The following is a 17,233-nucleotide window of genomic DNA, read 5'->3' on the forward strand; positions in this document are numbered from 1 at the left end:
TAATCATATGGCGCTTTTCCATTGCATAGTACCCCACGGTTTAGTTTAGTTTGGGTCGGGTCAGCTTACTTTTGGGAGCTTTTCCACTGAGTGCAGTACATAGTACCCGATACTTTTTTCGTACCACCTCGGTTGGGGTTCCAAGCGACCCGAGCTGACACCAAACGTGACGTGAAAACACTGTAGGTCACTGATTGGTCTGAGAGAACCGTCATCGCTATAATGTAAATATTAGCTTTAGCTTACTGCTAGCTTGCGCTGTCTCAAGCAAACATGTTGTATCTGTGTTCTGCTATAAGTTTCCAAACACCCTTTTAGCGATGAAAAACATCCGCAGGTTGAGAATCCGGGACACCATAACAGTTTTTTCCAGACTTGCAGTTTGTGGCGGCACATTCCCGACGTGCACGTCCGCATTATATATGCTTAAATGCAATTTGAATGAGGCTCAGCGGAGCGCCGTCGACTGACGCCACGGGTCGGGTGTTTGAACAGAAACTGTCATGTGAGAAAGAGGTAGTTATAAACGCTATGTGCAAACATCTGTTTGTGGTGGCCAATTTTAATTTTGTTGCAGACTGAGAAATAAATGAATGTATGGGAATGTACAACGACGCTCTCACTTGTATGATGTCACAGCAGTAGGCAGCGTAAATATAACGACACGCCTATAATCCCTCCCACTCCGAAGTGATACTAAACTCGATGGAAAAGCTAACCACGCCAAAGTGAGGTGAGCTGACCCGACCCAAACTAAACTAAACCGTGGGGTACTATGCAATGGAAAAGCGCCATTAGTTAGCCCAGCGATAGGTTACATTAGACAACAAGCCTTGACAAAATTCCCCAAACCAGCCGAAAATACTTCATATGTAGGAAATATCCAAAACTGTGGTTTAAAGGTTTCCAATGAGAACAAGATACAAGAACTAACTGTTACAGAGTTAATTTACAAAAATAGCTGTCACGCAGAGTCAGTAACTTTACATATTCGGACAGTTCCGAACCTTCTTCTGCATCTATGTTTAATAAATCCCTCCTAAAATGTGCTAGCTTGTCAGCATTGCGTCCGCGACTCTTTTTGCCTCCAACTAATCCCCGCCCTCCCGGAGACGTTGCAATGTTTACAAACTTTTAAGGAGTCTTTACTTGTAGATGGCGCTTCATGCATGTGAGGTTAGCTGAGGCTGACAGCAACCTCAGTTAACTGATAAATATGTCAGACAGTCTAGCTGCTGTTAGCTGCTAAACTATAATTACTAAAACTATAACTGAAACTAAATAAAATAAAAACTAAATAGAAATGTTTTTGTAAAATAAAAACTAAACTAAAACTAACAAAACCATTCATGAAACTAACTAAAACTAAACTTAAATTTAAAGCAAAATTGAAAACGATACTAAAATAAAAACTAATTTAAAAAAGCAAAACTATAATAACCTTGGTCCACACCCCTGAAGCTGCAAGCCCGTCTTACGTGGCTCCCCAGCCCATGTCGGACACATCTGTGTGGACAACTGCATGCCGAGAGACCTGGCTCATGGACACACCGGCCTTGAGAAACGCGGGGTCTGACCACGGGGGTGACACACAGGTGTAATGGTTACACGATGGATGCCGGCGCGCCACGCTCTCCTCGGGACTCAATCATGAAGCCAACGCTGAAGCGATCTCATATGGAGCAGCCCGAGTGGTGTCACACCCGCGGCTGCTGCCATATGCCCCAGGAGCTTTTGAAATTGTTTCAGCGGGACAGCATTCTTCCCTCGAAATAAACAGAGGCAAATCAGAATTGACTGGACGCGCTCTTCTGTTAAACATGCCGATAAATCGATCGAGTCCAGTTCCATACTGAGAAAAGAGATCCTCTGCGTGGTACAGAGTTTGCTCTTTTCCCACTTGACCCGAAGACCCAAACGGTCGAGATGCCGAAGCGTTAAGTCTCTGTGCTGGCAAAGCATCCGCCGAGAATGCACTATTATAAGCCAATCGTCGAGGTAAGCCAATATGCAAACACCGCTCTCTCTCAGGAGCTTTAACGCCGCCTCCACTACTTTCGTGAACACACGGGAGAGAGAGACAGCCTGAAAGGTAAAACTTTGTACTGATATGCCCGCCCCTCGAACGCAAAGTGGAGAAATGACTTGTGACGAGGGAGAATGGACACATGAAAGTACGCGTCTTTCAGGTCTATTACTGCAAACCAATCTTGGGGGCGAATTGAGTGGAATATTTGCTTCAGTGTTAACATCCTGAAGGACCTCTTCTGAAGAGATCTGTTCAGTACGCGCAAATCCAAGATCGGTCGTAGCCCACCACCTTATTTGGGTACTATGAAATACGGGCTGTAAAACCCTGACCTAATCTCGGATGGAGGGACCGGCTTGATCGGGTCCTTCGCCAGCAGGACATCGACTTCTGCACGCAGTACATGTTCATCGGACGTTTTCACCATGGTGAAACGAATGCCCGAGAATTTGGGTGTGTGCCGGTTGAATTGTATTTCGTAACCGAGGCGGACCGTGCGTAAAACCCAACGAGACGGGCGGGGAAGCTGAAGCTAAGCACCCAGGGACCGCACGAGGGGAATTAACGGCACTACCGGTGTACCAGCGGTGGGGCAGCGAAGCAGGACAGGTGGGACTGCCGGTGTGTGTGCGGTGACAGCACGAACATCTACAGTATGTTTGTGTGTGTGTGTGTGACACTGACCTAAGCCCGCTGAGGGTGATGGTCGTCTGGTCTCCTCTGTGGAGAGCGCAGACTACGGTGAGGGTGATGGTCGTCCGGTCTCCTCAGCGGAGAGCTCAGACTACGAAAAACACCCACTGGCGATAGAGGAGAGGGAGGATGAGCATGTGAATGCCCGCTCATGACTCTCTCGATCCTCTGGAGACCTGGAGAAGGAATAGGAATGCACTCTGCACGGCTGAGAAGCCGGCAGAACGGAAACAAAACGAAACCAAGGATTCTCCACCCGGCCCTCCTCCGGTGGAGGGAGCGGTGCGTTCACCGTCTCCCGAAGAGTGATCCCATCCAAATCCAGGTCGCCCGTCTCAGGGCTGCTTCGTCTTCCGTTTGCCACGGGAAGCGGGTGGGGCGGGCGGGGCGAGTTTGATGACGGCTGTTCCCCCTCCGTGGCCTGGATGACGTCCTAGCAGGGGGGGGGCGGAAGCAGCCGCCGCAGGGCGCCCTCGGCGAGGAGCAGATGGGGCAGCCGGCGCTGGAGGGCAAGATGCAGGTTGCTTGCGCCGGGGCATGACTTGTGCTATCGTTTCCGTCTGCTTCTGGGCGGCGGAGAACTGGTGGGCGAAAGACTCCACCGACTCGCCGAAGAGACCGGTCTGGAACTTATTCTTATCCGCGTCCGACATGTCCACTAGACACAGCCATAGGTGGTGTTCTAGGACCACCAGCGTGGATATGGCAAGACCAATCGCCTGCGCTGTCACCTTTGTTGCACGGAGAGCCAGATCAGTGGCAGCCCGGAGCTCCGAGAGGACAGGCAACTCATGTCCTCCCTCGTGCAGATCTCTCAAGGCCTTCGCTTGATGAACCTGCAGCAACGCCATAGCATGCAGGGCTGAAGCCGACTCTCTGCATGCCTGGTGGGCAGCGCCCGTTAAACCGGACGACTGTCTGCAAGCACGGGAGGGGAGGGTTGGGCGGTCCTTCCAAGAGGCAGCGGTGGCCGGACACAGCTGCATCGCGACCCCCCGCTCCACTGGAGGGATCCCCGTATAACCCTTAGCGGCTCCACCGGTGAGGGAGGTGAGGGGGGAGGGCTGAAACGGCCGCAATCTGGTCAAAAACTGTGACTTCCAAGTTCTCGTCAGCTCCTCGTGCACCTCGGGGAAGAAAGGCATTGGAGGAGAGGGCTGTGAAGCCCGGGCAGCTCCAAAGAACCAATCATCCAGATGGGATGGTTCGGGCTGAGGGGGGTAACCCACTCCAACCCTACGGTCTCCGCTGCTCGAGATAGCACGGCCACCATCTTCGGATTGAACTCCGGTGTAGCAACCCATACCAGAGGGAGGAAGGACATAGGGATCCACTTCAGAGGAAGGGGGCCCACCCTCGGATGTTGCGATGCTGTGGACCCGGAGGGAGGCACAACAGATTCTACAGACATCGTAGAACACGACGCTGCAGTCTCCATTGGAACCTCTACCGGCTGTGGACGAGGAGGCTGAGAGCCGGAGGACAAATCCCACTGCCGGTTCAGCACAGTAATGCGGAGGTCATCCTTTGAGAGCCTCACAGCCGCACCGTGGCGACACTCGACACTAGCAAGACGCGGGTTTCGTTTTTCCCTAAGGAAAGACAACCATCTCCGCAAATCCACAAGGGACATGCTCTCGCAGTGAGAACACTCACCCTCAGCAAAACGCTGCCTCCGCGTGCTCAATGCCCAAGCACGAGAGACAACACTCGTGACCGTCCTTCGGACCCATGTACTTTCCGCACCCAAGATCGCATGGACGAAAAGCCATCCTGAAAAGGACGTTGATCTCCAGATATACGAGAGAGTGGCTGCCTTTAACAAGGCACAAAGCTCTCCGTATCACTCTTTTAGGGAAATTCACTCAGATGCTCAGTTGATGATGCGCACAGGGAAAGGCAACCCACACACTAAACTCAAAACAAGAAAGTGAAAACTGTACCTTTTCTGTCACTGGGGCTGAACCCTTTCAAAAAGTACAGCTTTGCACCTAAGGATTTCATTTTAGTACCTCAGAGGTATATTATGGGACCAAATAGAGCTTATTAGTACCTCAAAAATAAATATTAGTATCTCAAAGGTACATATTAGTACTAAATGTTTATATATCTGTACCTAATGGTCCATACAATTACCTTTTTTAAGGGTGCTGCCCACTGATAGCTAGGGTACATATTTTGACTTTTTTCTAACAATGTAGGTCCTTAAGGTACGGTAATCTACCCAAAATTGTATTCTGTTTTGTATTCCTGTAAAAGGTACCAAACAGAAACTTAGGGTACAGCCCCAGTGACAGAAAAGGTACAGTTTTGTACCTTTATTTCTGACAGTGTATGTATGTTTCTTTCTTTCAGAGTTGACACCCTCCCTACATTAAAATTGTAATCATTTACTGTTAAAAGCATTTTGTAGATTGTGTTTCTGTTCTTCAGGCACATTCACAGGAAAAGCAGAATTACTTTTTATTTTTATCTATCTTTTGTAGGTGGATCATGAGTGAAGCTATAAAAAGTTGGATAGCTCCAGGTCGGACAGTAGTTTACTGTATGTGAATTCGGTGGTACGTGAGACATCATGAAAATTAATTAATAAATCATTCAAGCATTTAACTGACAAAACAAGTAGCTCCACGAGAATCATATTCAAACTTCTGTAAATTCATGTCTTATGTAAGAAAACTCTTGGCTAACTTGTTTTCCCCCATGTCTTATCCTTTCACCCACGACCAACTGAGCCAACTCTGGTTTGGCCTGATGCTCAACCTTGTACAGTCCACCAAATGATGACCACAGCCAGGTGATAGAGATTTGTGGTAATCACAACCTGTGGCCCAACATCAATGGCAGACCCTATCTTATCTCGCTAAACTGTATTTTCTTTAAAGCTGTACTGCAGAAATGTAAGATGGTGAAACATGGTGTGACACATTTGAATTAAATGTCATGTATTTGCCCTGTAAACAATGTGTCAATAGTCACAATTTGAATGATTTCATGTAAATGATGTCAATTAACAATGACGTCTTTGACTAATTGAATATTGATGCAGTTATGTAACATCTTATTTAAATAATGTTTTGTTATATTTGCATCAGATTGTTACATTTATCGGATGTCTTGCAGTTAATACAAGTTCGATTTTAATTAAAACTTTGCATTTTTATAAAGTTTTAGCTTCTCAGGACATGCTTTTAGCAAGCATCTTGATTAGTCTGTATTGCTTTTGACAACCACTTTTAACAGAAACTTCAGTGCAGAGATAACTTATTCAAACACCCCCACCTCCATACTCTTCTGTGTAAAAAAGGAAGGGTCCAAAGGACAGCTTCTGATTGGCCCATTGGAGTTTGTTTATCATTAAGTCGAACTGCTGCTCATCGCAGCTTCAGTTGTTCAGTCCAGCGCGATGCCTCGATTCACCGTCCACATCCGTGACGAGTGGCTAACCGTTCCATGCAAAGATGCAACCTGCACTATTAAGTGGTTGGGCATGGAAGCTCTCAAGCGTTACATTAAAAACAAACCTGACAACGGAGGGATCCGGTCAATCAAAGAAGTGCATTTTTGGGTCAGAAGATGCCAAGGATTGGGGCTGTTGGACAATGATGACATCATTGAAGAAGTCCTTGAGGATAATGACTTTGTTGAACTTGGTAATGTGTTTCATGATGTTTGTAGACGTTTGTTGTACAATTCTGACTTGGGACTTAAGAAATTGTTATGTCAATAACTTATTTTACTGTTATCTTCAGCTTTTGAAGGAGATGCTATGTCAACAGACTTCATACCAAGCCAGCCTGTGACTTCACATCTGTATCTTTTATGTTGTTGTTTTATATTTTATTATTTGGACAAGATAGAGATATCCATGTAAATGATTGTTGTCTTTTGGAAGATCTCCCAGACGTTCATTGCTATTTACTCCATGTGTAAACACCACCAAGCCTGAAGTCCTTAACCTAACAAAATCAGAACAAGAACGTACAGGGCACCGATAGATGTGAGTATTAAATATGACTTACAGAAATATAACAATCTGACTACCACGATTTGAATTAATGTCATCTCTCCCTGTTCAGTACATTGCTCTAGATGGAAACAGCTTGAGTTCAACAGACCTGGTTAATTTAGGGAAAGGCCTCTATAAGATTAAGGTGAGTTGGTTTGGGTGGATGTGTTCAGTGGATTGCAAAAATTTTCATTGAAATACGTTTGATCTTCAGCTGACTCTAGAGGCTGAGCAGAAGGTTGTGCAGGCAAGAGAGCTTCTGGATACCATTGTGAAAGAGAACAAAGGTCAGAATAATGTTAGTTTACACTATGCTATACGCCATGTTAATCATAATAAAGTGTTATCAGGAAAATGGCACATACACATATATTTTAAATTGGTCCAGTCTGCTTATTAATTCTGATGTTCCGTGTCAAAAAGCTCTGTCTTTCAGATGCCTAAAACAACAATTTAACAATGCATACTAACATAAACTCATGATGTGCTTTAAAATGATTGAAAAATCACACGCCTAACTTCTACCTCAATGCTGAAACACAGATGACTTTTATGAATCATTCAAATATTAGTGTCAGGAATGCCGTTGAGTCAGGGGAATGTTTTGTACGCCATCATTTTATAAAATCTTTGGTGTAATTGTGTAATATAAATGTTAAATGTCTGTTGAGTCTGTAGTCTCACTTAAACTGGGTGGATGCTTGAACCCAGAAACAGCGTTCCTTACATAGATCACCTCTCAACTCGGATTTAGGATTAATGGGAAATTGGAAAATGATGGCTGGAATGGTGTTCTTTTATGTTAATAAACACTAATCATTTGTAACTTATGATTTGTAATCATTTGTCTTATTTTCACCCTGGTGACTTATATCTGAGTGAAACGGCTTCTGAAATGAGGACAAAAGTTAGGGCTGGACCTGAATTCATCCGTTGATTGGATAGTGGAATTTGGGTCATGTTGCTATTTGTTAATCGCTGCAATCTTTTACCGGGCCCTCCTGGAAAGAGAGAGATTGTTTCGAGAAGGGGAGATTTGCTAGCCTAGAAATCTAGACGCACCCTAGCGGCCGCAAAATATATTTGCTGCCAGGGTTTAGTCTAGGCACTCACAATACACTTAACCGGTCCAAAAACCAAAATTTGGTCAGGCCAATCACATCGTGTGTAGCGTCTGTGGGGCGGGCTTAACATGATGACGACAGAGCTGCAACGGTTCCTACTTGAAAACAGAGAATGGCTGCTGCTGCTGGCGAACAGCTTTCTTTTGAAGCGGCTTTGGCCGCGACTCTGGAGGACTTAGACTTATGTTTTTCTTTGAGAGAAGAGCAAATAAACCCTACTGAAGTCCTTTTTAAGGAAGAAAGATGTGTTTGGAGTTTTGCCGACTGGTTACGGTAACTACGTCACCTTCTTCGTTGCTCTGATCCGTCATAGCGCTATCCTATTGCGTGCAGAGGCATTTTGAGGGACAACCTTATATCCCGCCCCTTGCATTGAGCCGTTTGTGTGAAGAGTTGCCAGACCTTACATCTTGATGTAGGTCTGGCTAACCAGGCTAGAGATTTGCGTTTTTGATGAAAGATTATGAGGGCACATGAATTAAAAAAGGAATTTGTAAAAAAAATCACAATATTCAAATTCAAAACATTTGATTGTGACTTTAACCACCATTCACAACACTAACATTGTGGCAGAGACTCATCAGTCAAAAACGTAAAGCTAATTTAGTACAGAATATCCCGAAGTTTTTAATTCATACCCTGTAAAAAAGTTGGTTCAACTCAAAAAAGTAAGTTACATGCAGTGTAAAAAATATGCAGCATTTTTGTCAAATCAACATATATTTTTACGTTACTTTAACTTAAATTAAGTTAATCAATTTCAACTTGATTTTATAAGTTATGTCAACTTTTCACAAGCCAAAACTTAAAATAGTAGGTTGAGTTGACTTGCAAAACCAATTGTTTTAACTTCATGCTGCATTCTTTTACAATATGGTTGATTTAAAATTATTAATTCGACTTTTTTGAGACAAACTCTCAACCGTATTTCTCGGACTGTAAATCGCTCTGTAGTATAAGTCGCATCAGTCAAAAATGCGTTTTGAAGAGGAAAAAACATATATAAGTCGCAGTGGACTATAAGTCGTGTTTATTTAGAAAATGATTTCACAAAATCCAAGCCGAAGAACAGACATCTAATCTGGAAAGCCAAGTTATTCAACGAAACAATAGCACAGAACAGCAGGCTGAATAGGTGTCTGTACATGTTAAAGTAACATAAACAGTTATTTACACGATACACAATAGCATACAGAACATACCTGGGAGGCTGAATAGGATTATTTAACACGACAAGCCAAATCAAGTTTAAAAAAGGTCCCGAAGTCATTCTGCATCACTGAATTCAATGAATTATATAAATACAGGAGCAACATAAAGTTGACTCTTGCGGCTGTAGACGGTAATGGTTTCTTTTGTTTCATATGAAATCATTTTGACGTATAAGTCGCCTGACTATAAGTTCCAGGACCCACCAAACTATGAAAAAAGTGTGACTTATATTCCAGAAAAATACAATGAAATCAACTAATATTTTTAATTTACTTTTTGAGTTGAACCTACAAATCTTTTTTTAATGTGTATTATGAAGTCTTCTCTAAATATGATTTATTTTATAATTATTTATATTTTCTTTATTTTTCTATAGTTGTGTATGGCATCACTACAGGGTTTGGTAAATTTGCACGGACTGTCATTCCAGTCAGCAAGCTGAAGTATATTTTTTACTTCTTCAAAGTTCATTTATGTTCTTGAAAGTTTTAAGCTTCAGGTCACGTTGACATCATGCATTTCTGTCATGCAGGGAACTTCAAGAAAATCTCCTTCGCTCACATTCATCAGGTAAATGTATATTTTTGGTGTGTCCAACCTCATATTTCCCTGAGTTCATGAATTTCCTGAAATGTTATTAAATGACTTCCTTCTTTCTTATTTGTTATTGTTCATGTGACTGTAGGTCTGGGAAGCCCATTGAGTCCAGAAAGGACCAGAATGCTTCTCGCCTTGAGAATCAATGTTTTGGCTAAAGGTCACAGTGGTGTTTCACTGGAGACTCTTCATAACATGATACAGGCATTCAATGGTATATTCATCATTTCTGCACTGGTTATCAAAAGAGATTATTGTGAGGTTTCTTTTGCACAGCTCAAAAGCACCACATGAAACATAAGCTTTATTAAAATACTCTTAGCATGAAGTCTGTTTGAACTGATCCCGCTGAGACCCTTATGTTTGAAATTTGCATAGTCATTTTAATAATATTTCATTTTTCTTCCCAGCTTCCTGTTTGTCCTACGTCCCGGAGAAGGGCACGGTAGGTGCGAGTGGAGATCTCGCCCCCCTTTCTCATCTCGCCCTCGGCCTGATGGGTGAAGGAAAGATGTGGTCGCCCAAGAGCGGCTGGGCAGATGCCAAATATGTAAGCGTCTTCGGTTGCCTTTGCTTTGTTGTTGATCAGACCCTTGCATGAACTTATTTACTCCTCGTTTGACCTTTGTATTGGAACAGGTATTGGAAGCACATGGTCTGAAACCCATATCTCTGCAGCCAAAGGAGGTACGGTTAATCCCCTCGCTGTCAACATGTTTATCTGCTTTTGTTGACTTAGAGCTGTTTTGTAGGTCAAAAACTTGTTCTTGACCCGTTTCGGCCATAGTTCATGATATCTAACAGAACTGAATGTAAAATCTTAAAACCATAGGGTACAAATTTGAGTCAAATAGTTTAGCAAGACAAGTTGTGAATGTTTTATTTAGTTAGGTAGCATTGAAGGGTTTAAAGTCTGATAAGTGCTTGAGTACTTCAGGTGGTTAAGTTGATAAATAGTTTGTTAGATCACTAATCAAAGTTTAATACGATTTACAGGGTTTAGCCTTAATCAATGGGACCCAGATGATCACTTCGCTGGGTGCAGAGGCCGTGGAGAGGGCTGAGGCCATCGCCCGCCAGGCTGACATCATTGCTGCCCTGACCCTAGAGGTTTTGAAGGGGACCACAAAAGCCTTTGATAGCGGTGAGGAAAAACAAACAGTAGCTCCTATGTCAACATTGTATTGATGTGCTGGATATGACTAGGTGTATTTTGACACCGTTTCTCAACTGTAAACACTGTAATATAGACAAATCATATATTTTGAACATTTGTATATCACTGAAGCCATAGTTTAGATTTTGTAGATTTTTTTTTACTTTTCATGGTTTTATTAGACTAAAACTTCATGCAACTTTTCTGCAGATATCCATAAACTCCGTCCTCATCCAGGACAGAATGAAGTGGCTCTGCGTTTTCGTTCTCTTCTGGATTCTGATCATCACCCCTCTGAAATAGCAGGTGAACACGGTGTTCATAAACTTTGCTTAAATCTGTTTAATCATTAAGTGACAACTAGATTTGTTCTTTTAATCTTTGCAGAAAGCCATCGGTTTTGTGACCGGGTTCAAGATGCCTACACCATGCGCTGTTGTCCACAGGTACCATACAATGTCAGAAAAATGGTCAAAAATGTCGGTACCCGTCAAAGTGCACCCAAATAGTTCATATTAGTACCTTAAAGGGTACAAAATATTATGACCGCCTGCCTATTATTGTGTAGGTCCCCCTTTTGCCACCAAAACAGCCCTGACCCGTTGAGGCATGGACTCTACTAGACCTTCTATCAAAACCAGCATTCACTTTTTCAGCAATTTCAGCTCAAGTATAGCTTGCCAGCCTTTTGCTTCCCACATGCATCAATGAGCCTTGGCCGCCCATGACCCTGTCGCCGGTTCAATACTTTTCCTTCCTTGAACCACTTTTGATAGGTTCTGACCACTGCAGACCGAGAACACCCCACAAGAGCTGCAGATGCTCTGACCCAGTCGTCTAGCCATCACAATTTGGCCCATGTCAAAGTCGCTCAGATCCTTACACTTGCCCATTTTTCCTGCTTCTAACACATCAACTTGTTTGTCCTCAAAGTTGATCCAACAGATGTGCTACTGTAGCTGAAATTGCAGAAAAATGAATGCTGGTTCTGATAGAAAGGTCCATGCCTGGACGGGTCAGGGCTGTTTTAGGGGGACCTACATAATATTAGGCAGGTGGTCATAATGTTATGGCTTATCGGTGTATAAGGTGTTCACATTTGTACCTTAATAGTACATTATATTAGGATCTTTTTAAAGGGTACTGCCCTAGTGACAGCTTGGGACTTTTATTTTGGCAGCTTTTTCTAAATAGGTGTTGTCTAAACTATATTCGATATAGATATTTTAATTTAGTTTGCTTTGATTTTACAGGTCCATGGAATTGCGAATGACACAATAGACTTTGTCAAGAAAATAATTAATACCGAAATAAACAGTGCCACAGACAATCCTGTATCCTTTTAACATCTAAATCTACTGTATCTTACCATTTTACAGAAAAGCACGTATAAAATGTGGCTGCATTTACCATGGGATGCATTATTGAAGAGATACTTACCATGGGATGCCAAAAGGACAGCCTTAGTGAACCAGGGTCGTCAAAAATGCTATTCATGAAAATGGTATTCTTAAGGTGATACTCCAGCCAAATGTCAAAATTACCCTATGATTTATTCACCCTCAAGCAATCCAAGATACACATGTTCATCAATTTTCAGATGAACACATTTAAAGTTATTTTAGTAAATGTCCTCGCTCTTCCAAGCTTCATACTGGTAGAAAACAGGGATCAGGGAACAACTTCAGACTTTAAACCCTAAAAAAGTACATTCATCCTTTACAGAAGTAATCCACATGGCTCCAATGGGTTAATAAAGATCTTCTCCGAGTAATTGATGCGATTTTTGTAAGAAAAATATGTGTTCGTCTGAATGATGATGGACATACGTATTTCAGATGGCTTGAGGGTGAGTAAATCATGAGATAATTTTGATATTTGGCTGAAGTATACCATTTTCATGCTTATGTAGGTGGTAGACCAGCATGGACGGCATTTTTTTTACTGAGGAAGTCTTATAGTGACCATGCATACAGAAAGAAAAGGCTTTGTACCTTTTGGCCTTGACTACAACTTAGATGGTGTTTGCAGAAAGAGGAGAAACCATATCTGGTGGAAATTTCCATGGAGAATATCCAGCAAAGGTATTTATTCAACAAAAACAATTTTCAAAATCTGTAACACTCCCTAACGATCCCTATACTCCATTTCTAGGCTCTGGATTATTTGGCGATCGGGGTGCACGAGTTGGCTTCCATCAGCGAGCGGCGCATCGAACGTCTTTGCAATCCTTCGCTCAGCGAACTGCCTGCGTTCCTGGTGAACGAAGGAGGCCTGAACTCTGGCTTCATGATCGCCCACTGCACCGCCGCGGCTCTCGGTTAGCATCGCAAACACACTCAACGGTTTATCCGGAAAGGAAAATTCATTACATTTTGACATGTTGACCATTAACTAAAACACAGATGCATCTAACCCTGCAGTTTCAGAGAACAAAGTACTTTGCCACCCCTCCTCTATTGACTCCCTTTCGACTAGCGCGGCCACTGAAGACCACGTGTCCATGGGAGGCTGGGCCGCCCGCAAAGCACTCAGAGTGGTGGAGCATGTCGAACAAGGTCCAGAACCTCATTTCAGTCTCCCATACACCCACTGACATCTTTTGTTGTTCAAGCTAAACTGATACTGTTATGGCGCCCCCTAGTTAAGGAAACCGAATGTGCACAAAGCATTATGACAGAATATAATATTACTTCTGACTTCATTTATAATGCAAAAAAAGTAGCATAAGGTTGGTTTGTAAGATAGGGAACACGCATACTTATAACATAGTGCACTGTAAATCACAAATACTAATGTAATGTCTAAGTTTATTTGGGTTTTCTTTTCTACAGTGCTGGCAATCGAGCTGTTAGCAGCCTGTCAGGGTATTGAGTTCCTACGTCCATTGCGTACAACAACCCCATTGGAGAAAGTCTACGATCTTGTGCGCACTACAGTCAAGTAGGTCGACCTGTGATACACTAAACTCCTAAAATATTGAACTTCTTGGTTAATAAATGACAAACCTCTTTCATTCATCTATCTCTAAACCCCAGGCCCTGGATTAAAGACAGATTCATGGCTCCAGATATTGAAGCCGTACATCGACTTCTTGTTGACCAAAAGGCAAGTTTCCCAGTTTCTTATCGGTCGTGCTTGCTAAGACAACCGTTAGGATCGTGTAAATGTAGTGTAGTGTTAATCGTCTTGCACTATTTGTGCAGTGGATAAAGAATCAATAGCTTAAATCGCAGGGCTGTCATTATTTTTAATATGCATTAAACGGTTTGCAGTGCATCACTTATCTGTAATTGTTTTCTGTCAGGTGTGGAATATTGCCGAGCCATACATTGAGAAATATTGCATGGAAGTCATCCCAGAGTCCCGCCCCTCTTCCCCCACCGCCTTCGCTCTGGACCCGCCCCCGTCACCACGGAAACGGGTCAGACTGGAGTGACAGACAGCAACCCTTTACATTATCCTACTGTCTTATATTATAAAAATCTGCATAATTTATAGTAAAACTAGTTGGCATTCTGTTGGTCCATATGCAGCATCTCTGTCAAAGTTGTTTTAAATGCTAATGAATAAATATCTTTTAATATCAGTCTTTTGTTTTTCATTTCAAGAATGGCAGAAGTTAGCTGACAGAGATGCATATTAAAATATTTTTATTCTGATGTAGAAACATCCGTAGATCAATCTGTAATTCGTGGTAGTGCCACTGGAAGATGTTTTATCAGGATGCTGTATTTGTTTTCGCAACTGGCTGGGAATCACATAACAAATGTTGAACTTTTCTGAAGGATTTTTTATCTCTAGATGCTTTCATGCGAATAAATGCATGTGTTTAACCCTCAATCGGTCCTTGGGGTCTATATTAGCCTGGTATAACCAGACTCTCGTACATTCATTTCATTTGTACAGAGAGTCTGGCCACGCTCCATAGCAAAGCGTTACTTCCGTTAAGGAGGGTCCATTGTTGAAGTTTAAAACTATTGGATCTGCCCAAAGTCACTCAGGATATGCCAAAGCCAATCGCTAACATGTGGTCGTGACGTATATCATGCACCGAAACCGTCCGGAAACAACAAGTCAGAATAATCCGACAAACAAAAGTTAGCAAACCTGGTTCTTGCTCCGGCTTTAACTTCTGTATATTCGGCAGTTTTGCAACAACGGACCGAATAGCTTTTCTCACGTCTTTCTCCGCTGCCATTACTGAACTACAACTCAAACTGACGCACGACCTCAACGTCATCGTTCTTAGCCACCCCCATCTGTTGAGGATTTTAGTGGTAAACAGATACAAAAGTACTTCAAATCTCTCAAAACACAGCTTTATTGTATAGATGAGACGTAAACAAAAAAAAAAAGATATTATATTTGTATTATTGAAAATGTATATTTTTCTTACAATTATGCTTTCAAGGGCCAGAAGTGTAAACAGAAAACGAGGAGCGCTTGAGGGTTAAAGTATTTAATCATGACTTGTGTTTTTTTTTATAAAACCTATTTCTGGTTATGCAGGTGCCACGCTTGAGCTAAACAAACAAATCGGTCAATTACTGTAGTTTGTATTAAGTAAAATGATTAAAGTCACAATAAACTCGGATTTTTGTGTAGTATGGGTCCATAGTACTGAGGGCCGAACAGCAGGGGTAGGGATGTCAGAGGCAGCTGCTGTGTGTACTAGATAGTGAATATACATAACAATACATCCCAGCCTCTCTTTTTCTATCTCTCTCTCCTATCCTCTATGAGATAATTAACTAGACTAGCTGTAACACCAACATCTTCAGATTTGAGACAACATTTTTCTTTATCATCTGTCAACATATGATATTTTGGTCTGTGAAAACATTTCAGCAGAAAAGGAATATATAAAAGACACAGACTAAGATTTTTACACCCAAAGGTACTGTCTCTCACTTTCTTGAAATACAAAATTGGGTAAACGTTGTAGCTCTATATACACAGGATTTTAAGAGATGACAAAAACAAAATAAAATGTACTTATTTGTATTGTATATATGTTTCAGTACGGATAAGTCAGCATATACAATTTCTGATTATGTGGATTTGTTTGTTTACAGTTTTTCTTAGTTGCTTTGAAGCATTTCTTGAACCATTCTTGAAATTTGCAAATAATGTGTGCATTTCTCATAACAATTTGAACAAACTGCACAACATTGTGGATTTCCTACATAAGCCTTTAATCCTTAGTTCATCTCTTAAAATATTTTTTTATGCTTATGAGCGGGTCTGCCAAAAAGTCCTTGTGTCATTGTTAATAAACAAGACAGTCAAAATGTTTAGTTGTCAATGTAACAAGGATACACAATTATAGATGTCAGTATGAACTTCATGACCACAGTTTTGATGATGATGATGATTGTAAATGAACATGGCTGCACCATTTCAATGTCAACAGTATGAACTCATTCGTGTATGTGAAATATTGATTGTAAGAGATCGGACAGAAGTTACTTTTCTTCTGTAAAAATGTTTCACACATTGTGGTATTAAATAAATTATATTTTACAGTACAAATACAAAATAAAAAAAACTAGAAAGGTTGTATAATGTATAAACATTCAGATCTCAACTCAAAATGTTCTCCTGATGGACATCCTCATGTCAGGCAGATTCTCATTCACATCACAACAGATATCTTTCCTTGCAATGTAGCAAATAATCACTCAGTGACAGTGATCTATCAATTCACACATTAATTCCCATTAAGCAATTTATCAATTTAGTTCACATTTACAAAAGTCTAGAAAAAAAGGAAAAACATATGACAAAAAGGTCAACCATTCTGCATGCAATTAACTAATTCCTAAATGTTTTGAGGTTTAAGACTACACTCACCTAAAGGATTATTAGGAACACCATACTAATACTGTGTTTGATCCCCTTTCGCCTTCAGAACTGCCTTAATTCTATGTGGCATTGATTCAACAAGGTGATGAAAGCATTCTTTAGAAAGGTTGGCCCATATTGATAGGATTGCATCTTGCAGTTAATGGAGATGTGTGGGATGCACATCCAGGGGACGAAGCTCCCGTTCCACCACATCCCAAAGATGCTCTATTGGGTTGAGGTCTGGTGACTGTGGGGGTCATTTTAGTGCAGTGAACTCATTGTCATGTTCAAGAAACCAATTTGAAATGATTCAAGCTGTGTGACATGGTGCATTATCCTGCTGAAAGTAGCCATCAGAGGATGGGTACATGGTGGTCATAAAGGAATGGACATGGTCAGAAACAATGCTCAGGTAGGCCGTGGCATTTAAACAATGCCCAACTGGCACTAAGGGGCCTAAAGTGTGCCAGGAAAACATCCCCCACACCTTTACACCACCAGCAGCCTGCACAGTGGTAACAAGGCATGATGAATCCATGTTCTTATTCTGTTTATGCCAAACT

The 17,233-nt window shown here is 41.9% G+C and overlaps 1 protein-coding gene across 1 annotated transcript; it reads left to right on the forward strand.

The window, feature by feature from the left end:
* The first annotated feature begins 6,072 nt into the window (after positions 1-6,072).
* Positions 6,073-14,602, forward strand: hal (histidine ammonia-lyase). Its single transcript, XM_065297697.2, has 20 exons — positions 6,073-6,375; positions 6,475-6,535; positions 6,695-6,722; positions 6,802-6,876; positions 6,946-7,018; positions 9,444-9,510; positions 9,600-9,637; positions 9,753-9,878; positions 10,075-10,214; positions 10,304-10,351; positions 10,661-10,808; positions 11,031-11,126; positions 11,208-11,266; positions 12,074-12,154; positions 12,839-12,904; positions 12,975-13,140; positions 13,244-13,378; positions 13,655-13,763; positions 13,859-13,928; positions 14,128-14,602. The coding sequence occupies exons 1-20, from the start codon at positions 6,129-6,131 to the stop codon at positions 14,257-14,259; spliced, it is 1,965 nt and encodes a 654-aa protein (XP_065153769.2). The 5' UTR covers positions 6,073-6,128; the 3' UTR covers positions 14,260-14,602.
* The last annotated feature ends 2,631 nt before the right edge of the window (positions 14,603-17,233 follow it).

The sequence above is a fragment of the Paramisgurnus dabryanus genome, chromosome 23 (assembly GCF_030506205.2).
Source record: "Paramisgurnus dabryanus chromosome 23, PD_genome_1.1, whole genome shotgun sequence".
NCBI lineage: Eukaryota > Metazoa > Chordata > Actinopteri > Cypriniformes > Cobitidae > Paramisgurnus > Paramisgurnus dabryanus.

What these genes read in the sequence shown, in the direction of transcription:
- hal (XM_065297697.2), top strand. Translation starts at nt 6,129, where the DNA reads ATGCCTCGATTCACCGTCCACATCCGTGACGAGTGGCTAACCGTTCCA. An exon ending in ACAGTGCCACAGACAATCCT is followed by an intron (nt 12,155 to 12,838) that starts GTATCCTTTTAA and finishes ACTACAACTTAG; the next exon opens with ATGGTGTTTGCAGAAAGAGG. An exon ending in CTTGTGCGCACTACAGTCAA is followed by an intron (nt 13,764 to 13,858) that starts GTAGGTCGACCT and finishes TCTAAACCCCAG; the next exon opens with GCCCTGGATTAAAGACAGAT.